This window comes from Ixodes scapularis, unplaced genomic scaffold (genome assembly GCF_016920785.2).
Source record: "Ixodes scapularis isolate PalLabHiFi unplaced genomic scaffold, ASM1692078v2 PGA_scaffold8__174_contigs__length_109621045, whole genome shotgun sequence".
Taxonomy (NCBI): domain Eukaryota; kingdom Metazoa; phylum Arthropoda; class Arachnida; order Ixodida; family Ixodidae; genus Ixodes; species Ixodes scapularis.
Window position 1 is genome coordinate 31,809,735 of NW_024609883.1, and position 6,302 is coordinate 31,816,036.

Genomic DNA, 6,302 nt, shown 5'->3' on the forward strand with positions numbered 1-6,302 from the left:
CGGTAAATAAGCTCGGCATATCATAACGCATTGTACGCCAATCTTTTTCTTTCCTAAGACATACTGCAAAAACTGTATCTAAAATCAACAATTTGCTTCGAAAAGTTATGAAAACATTCGCTTGGGATCCAGATGTTGTTTGTTGCTCTCACTATTAATTCCTCCCCATCTGGTGTGTCCATTCAGTAGTTCTTCACTGAGCAAATTTTTTTTGAAAGATTCGGTAATGTGGAGAGGATCAAACGTCTGAAGGTCAAGTGAATGTTTGCTTTAATTGTCGCGCGAAGAGTCGATCTTAAACAAAGTTTCCGAGTTATCAGGGGTGGTACGACTGGTCACTGGAAATGGTAGGGTACTCATCACTTTCAAATAAAGTATGTTTGTCTCCATCAACTAAAGTGGGCCTCTGCATTGAGGACCGTCTCTCCTTGCAGAGTTGCAGATTTTTTTTTCCTTTTTTTTTGTGTGACAGGAAGTTTTAGGGGGAAACTTCAAACAAAAAAGCAAACAAAATAATCCAAGAGGGGTGGAGAAGTAGTGGTCGCGCTGCCATTTGCCGGGAGTGCACAAAGCAAGCTGTGAAATGCGACCCAGACTCGACAGGCTTTTTGGTCTTGAACTGCTTAACCGTTTTAAACAAGCTTAGCTCGTCAACATGGAGCCGTCCCCAAACCGTTCAGGACGACGCACTCGACTGTTTTAGACGAAACAGGCTCACTTATGGCTTAGCTTGAAACTTCGCCAACAGATGGCAGCACAAAATTTTTTACAATTTCGCTCTAATTTTGGTTGTGGCTACAAACATGATTTTGAAGGCAAGAAATGTAATTGTGAAGCAAAGAATTAAGCAGTTGACGGTCAGAAATCCCCCCAAAGCTTAAAACAGTTAACGAATAGTACAACTGACACCCATGATTAGTAGCCAAGGGGTTACCCGCATGTGTGGAAAGCCGGTTTTTCACGGCGCTCGTCGTAATCTGGACGGAATTGCCTGTGCCCATAGGTTTGATGTCCCATTACCTCAAGATGGCCAAAATCCTCAAGGACCCCAGGCCGTTCGATCCCTACAACCCAAGCCGGCCAAATCCCCACTGAGACACGGCATGGCTACCGCAGAGTTTCATTTCAAGAATAAAACTTGCAAGTAATTGTGATAGAGCACCTCATTTATTTTTATTGGGCAGTTCGTTTTGGTGCTTCCTGTATCAAGCAAAGCAGTCGTCCTCTTCGTTGTAGCCGACCAACGAATGCTCAATGTTCAGGTTTGCCAGCATGTTTCTCAGACTTGGCTTAGGCTCCGCCATTTGCTTTTGCAAGTCGGTCAGGGCGTCCTGAGCCGCCGAGCGCCACTGGGAAATCAGGTCCTCGATGGAGTTCTCACTGTTCTGTAAATGCAAGCAGGTATGATGAATGCTAAAAACCAACCAGAGAGTAAATTAAATATATGCCCCGCACTTCACTGCAGCAAACACAGTAGCTTGATAATATTTCTTACCATAATGTGCCTATTTGCTTTTCTCTCCAATGATTACATTTCTCTGTATGCATGTTATGAGGGGCCTTAAATCAACATTGACGGGTAAGTTACACACTTGCAATCTGTGTCTTGAAAAGTAGTTGGTTACTTATGTCTTAAAGCTGTTATCTGTGATCTCGTGGCTTTTCTAAAAGGACACCAAGAGGTTCGTATCAAATGTTCAAAAATGCAATAGACGCTCCTCTTCCAGGGCACTTTCTACCTTCGATAGCAATTCAGCGTCTCGCCAAGCTATGAAGAACTTTAGCAAGGATATTTTTGGCCTGTCACCTTTAAACATTGTGCCCTCCGAAGACTAGTCCATGCTTTTTTCATATGCCAGTTATGAAGGATGTTTCTTTTACTGTTGAGGAAGTCTTTGTCCATAGATATCATCTGTACATTTGGCCTCGATAAGCTTGTGCGGTATTCCCTCATTACGTGAAGGTAACCTACTAACAAAGCATTCCGACATTCTCAAGAGATGGAGGACATGACCTTCCCTGCAAATGGAGCACACGTGGCCTCTTGACCGGGAGACTAGCTGTACATGATACCACTTGGATTGGATTGGGAAACAATTAGAGTGTCACAAAGCTGTATATATCAGTGCACAAATTGCTACATAAAATGCATTAGAAATTTCAAAGCACATAGCAATAGGTGCTTTGATATAATTATGATATGATTTGAAATAGAATGACGACTTCGAGAGGATGACACAACGGGCGACGGCGGTGCCTCAATCTGAGCCCTGGGCCTCGGTGCCTCGGACGCAGCAGCTCTCTACTTTGACTGGGCTATTTCCTTCCAGCCTGATGCTTCGACCCCAGTGAGCAACAGCGCCACCATGCTCCTGGGGCTTTTTGTACTACATGCAACAATCGAACGGCGTGCCAGATCCCCACGGCTTGCTGCTGACCCGTCTCCAAAAAATCTGGACTTCTGCGAATTGGACTACCATTACCAGCAATCCGTCTCGTCGTCATCTTGCATGTATATACTCATCACGTTATCATGTTCATTAGACACGGCACCGTGGGCCTCCATGCTGCGGGCTACTTACTGTCTTTCCATGGTGCCGCGGCTCTCCAGAGCCAAATAAAAATTATTATTAATAGTACTTTAGCAAGAGAGACACAGTTTTTCAGACAACCTTTGTACAGTGTAATTGTGACGTGAGACCGGCTGATGTGACTGCACACCATTTATATTAAACCGAGAAAGAGCCCAGGCATATTCTGACCACAAGATGCTGACCAGGGCAGACCACAAATGTTAAAAAAAGAAATAAGGTTTGTTTTGAAACTTTCTGGATGATGCAAACGATGACAACGAAAAGTAAACCAGCAGCAGCTTCATGACAGTATCGAGATCCAGGAAAGCGTGTCTTAGGTGACTGCACAGTGTTGGGACCGAGGAATTCTCCAAGAAGGATCAGGCAGGGCCAGGCCACGACAGGAACCGAAGGAGGACTCCAAGCCGAAGAACGTCGCCAGTTGCCAGGTTCGAATTCCAACCAAAATGCTCACAATCTGACGGAGACTTATTGCAGGCAAGGCACCGCTAACCGACATTTCTGTTACTCTTCGAAAGATTCCCAGGTGGTTGAAATTAACCCTTAGTCCTCCGCTGGAGTGTGCCAGATTCTTTTGTTGGTTTGGCAGATGAAACTCTCAAATATAACATTTAATGCCTAAAGCCAAGTGGACTGGCACCTACATCAGCAGCAACATTCAGAAAGGGTTATCATGACTGCTGGCATCCAGACACGAGGGCGTGTGTTCCAAACGCTTCTTCCTCGCACAGACTCTGCAGATGATTCTTCCCGAACCCTTCCAATCGAGGGGTGACATTCTTAACGTCAAATAATCTTGGTAATCGCTCTTAAAACGGACATAATAGATATTGATACTTCTTTGCTCATCAATTAAGAGTGACTTAGTAGTAGTTGTTATTACTCTCTACCTCCAACCCCCCCTACCCCCCACTTAAAAAAAAAAAAAAAAAAGTGGGTGTTTGCAGGGGGTTCGGTATAGGCCTTCGACCTCTCCGCTGCACCTCCAGTCTCTCCTGGGCCGAAAATGAATGAAATAAAATGAGATTATAGTAGTCTGGGCTACTGCATTTACCTTTATCCGGTGCGTCTTCACCATGTGCAATTTTCTCAACAGTTCTTGCTTTTTCGAGATCTCTGCTTTCATCTCTGCGATAGCTTTTCGAAGGGAATGGGCATCAGAAGCAACCTGCAAACACGCAACGAAGAGTGGAACATGAAAAAGTAATTGTGTTAAGTGTACGGGCGTTTGGAGTCTCCGCTGAAGATGAGCAATTTAGCCAGCGAAATACGACTGCTAGCCCGGGTGCACGAACACACGCCGGCACGATGCTCATCCAGATTAGAGCACTATATAGCTCCTTCGGAGCAGAGTAGCGCAATCTAGAACGCCGTCTCTCGGCGACTAGCGGCGAACGCCCGGAGGTTCCAACTGCGGTCAGAAATGCATGGAGAACGTGAGAAAATCATTGTTTCTTCAGTATTGTGGGAATGTACGGAATGGCAATCATTTTTGACATAATAATGGAACATTTTAGAATAATTTTCGCTAAGTTTTGTGCCCCGCAAGGACCTGACTTTTTTTTAAAAAATTGCCTGAGCGGCATCATGCAGCAGACGACACGGAGACGTCACACCATTCACGTGACCCGCTCCGGCCAACCCGAAAAGCCCATCTCCGCTGCGAGCAAAAATCGTCTGCTTCAAACGCCATTGCCTTGGAAATTGCCTTCTCAAAATTTGCACACGCATCTGATATTATTAAAACTTTGATAAAATGTTTAGTGCTTTACTAACTTCACGACAGACTAGTTTTGAAAAGTGCGAACTTGCCGTTCATTTTTTAATCAGCCGTGTTGAGTCGATCTCCATGTATTCTCCCATAGGGCGGGCCGCCTCCTGGAACCCTGAGTACCACGTGACTCGCGCCGATCCGCTCTGTCGGCCATGCTGTCGGCAAAACACGGAGTTCAAAGGATTGCGCTACTCTGCCCCGTAGGAGCTATATAGTGCTCTAATCCAGATCAGATCCAGAACGACGCAGGCACGGGTGGGGTGGAACATGAACCTGAAATGCACTACCGGCACTACTGTGAAGAAATGTATACGGTACCGTCGGGTCACCCGAATTTGAGTGTTCTTCAGTCATTTCACCTATAAAATGAACAGACCCTTATTCGTACGTGTTCATTTCAACCTTTAGCAGGAATACAACCGATTCAACCTTCGTGCCCACTCCATGGATGTGGAATGTGGCCAACATGGATTGGCCACATTCCACAAGACAACGGCTAATCCAGTTAACTAAAAGCCGCTCAAGTCATTAGAAGCCAAGACAAGGCGCACAACTGGTCGACGCCGGGCCGGCCGGGCTAGATTTTGCTGCGAGAGTCGCGATCAAACACCTTCAAGCTACCAATTCCAAGACTCGGCGATGAACACTGTTCGCAAGCAAAAGCAGAAATGGAGGGGACGCCTGAGCAAACAAAAGCGTCTTCAAATCGTTCGAATGCACTGCGAAGGCCGTACACGGGCGCAAATCCGTCGAACCATACGTTGCAGTGACGATACCGTCAAGCGGATAATAGACCTCTACAGGCTCTACAAGGACGTGGAGGACAGGCCTCGAGCACCGCATATGGGTCCGCGAAAGCTTAAAGCCCTGCAAGAAGAGTTGCTGATCGTCGCAGCCATCGTAGATGAGCCTTTTCTCACCCTCCGCGAACTCAAGAAGGAACTAAATCTATCTGTGACCAAGAACACGGTCCTCAGGCGGCTAAAGCAGCACGGTTTGATATGCCTGAACAACAGTACCTGCCGGAACTTGACCGGCTGGATGAAAAGTGCACGATTGGCGTTCGCGCGCGTGCATCTTACTTGGACCGCAAAGCAGTGGCAGAAGGTCGTGTTCACCAATGAATCGACGATCTGCTGCAAGTGGGACTCCAACAAGGGGTCCTGGAGAGGACTGCACATCTGGTACGGTGCAGCGAGACTCCGTCGCGAGACGCGATTGGTGGACAAGGGGGATACTTTGGCGCGATTGCTTGGCAAGTAAGGTAGCGCTAAATGATCCCCTTTACTGGCCACAGAAATCTTGAAAATTAATTATTTTCATTAATTATTTTCATCCTAATTCTTTTGACATCAAAACCATAGTAAAAAGAAGTTCGGCTCTTGATGGTGTTCAAATTTGGTGCCATCTCCCGACAGGCGCGGCGGGCAGACGACAGAGTGCGTCATCTGCTCGGAAGTTGGCCCAGTCTTGGACTGTTAGTCTTTCTATTTGGCGGTTAGAACTAAGGGGTGTTATCCGTTTAAAAATGTCAGTGGCGAACAAGCTTCTGTCTCGAGTATCCTCCGCTGAATGTCTACAACCATTGTAACAGGTAGCTTCTTTCATGCATTCCAGGAACGACCCTGTATACATCCGTCAGCTGAAGGCAAGTGGCTGCACTTGCATCAACGTGCTTGCTGTTGTGACCTACGATGGCCTTGGACCCCTCATCCGGTCCGACGAAAGCATCACGCCAGAACAATACGTGGACATCCTCAACCGGACCCTCATACCATACTTCCTAGATGGTCCATTTCCCGACCGCGGATTCTTTCTACAGCACGACTTCAGCCCTACGTACACTTCGGACGAGGTCCTCAAGTGCATCGAAGCGAACAGAGTCCATGAGCTGAAGTGGCCTCCGAAGAGCGAGGATCTCAATCCAATCCTTA

General features: G+C 46.7%; 1 protein-coding gene across 1 annotated transcript; it reads right to left on the minus strand.

Annotated features, from left to right (window-relative positions):
- Positions 1-1,148: 1,148 nt before the first annotated feature.
- On the minus strand, positions 1,149-4,843 carry LOC120842243 (swi5-dependent recombination DNA repair protein 1 homolog). The gene is made up of 3 exons (XM_040213272.2): positions 4,687-4,843; positions 3,649-3,762; positions 1,149-1,385 (listed from the first exon to the last, which is right to left on the minus strand). Exons 1-3 carry the CDS (start codon positions 4,720-4,722, stop codon positions 1,206-1,208), a joined length of 330 nt encoding a protein of 109 aa, XP_040069206.1. The 5' UTR covers positions 4,723-4,843; the 3' UTR covers positions 1,149-1,205.
- Between the last annotated feature and the right edge of the window lie 1,459 nt (positions 4,844-6,302).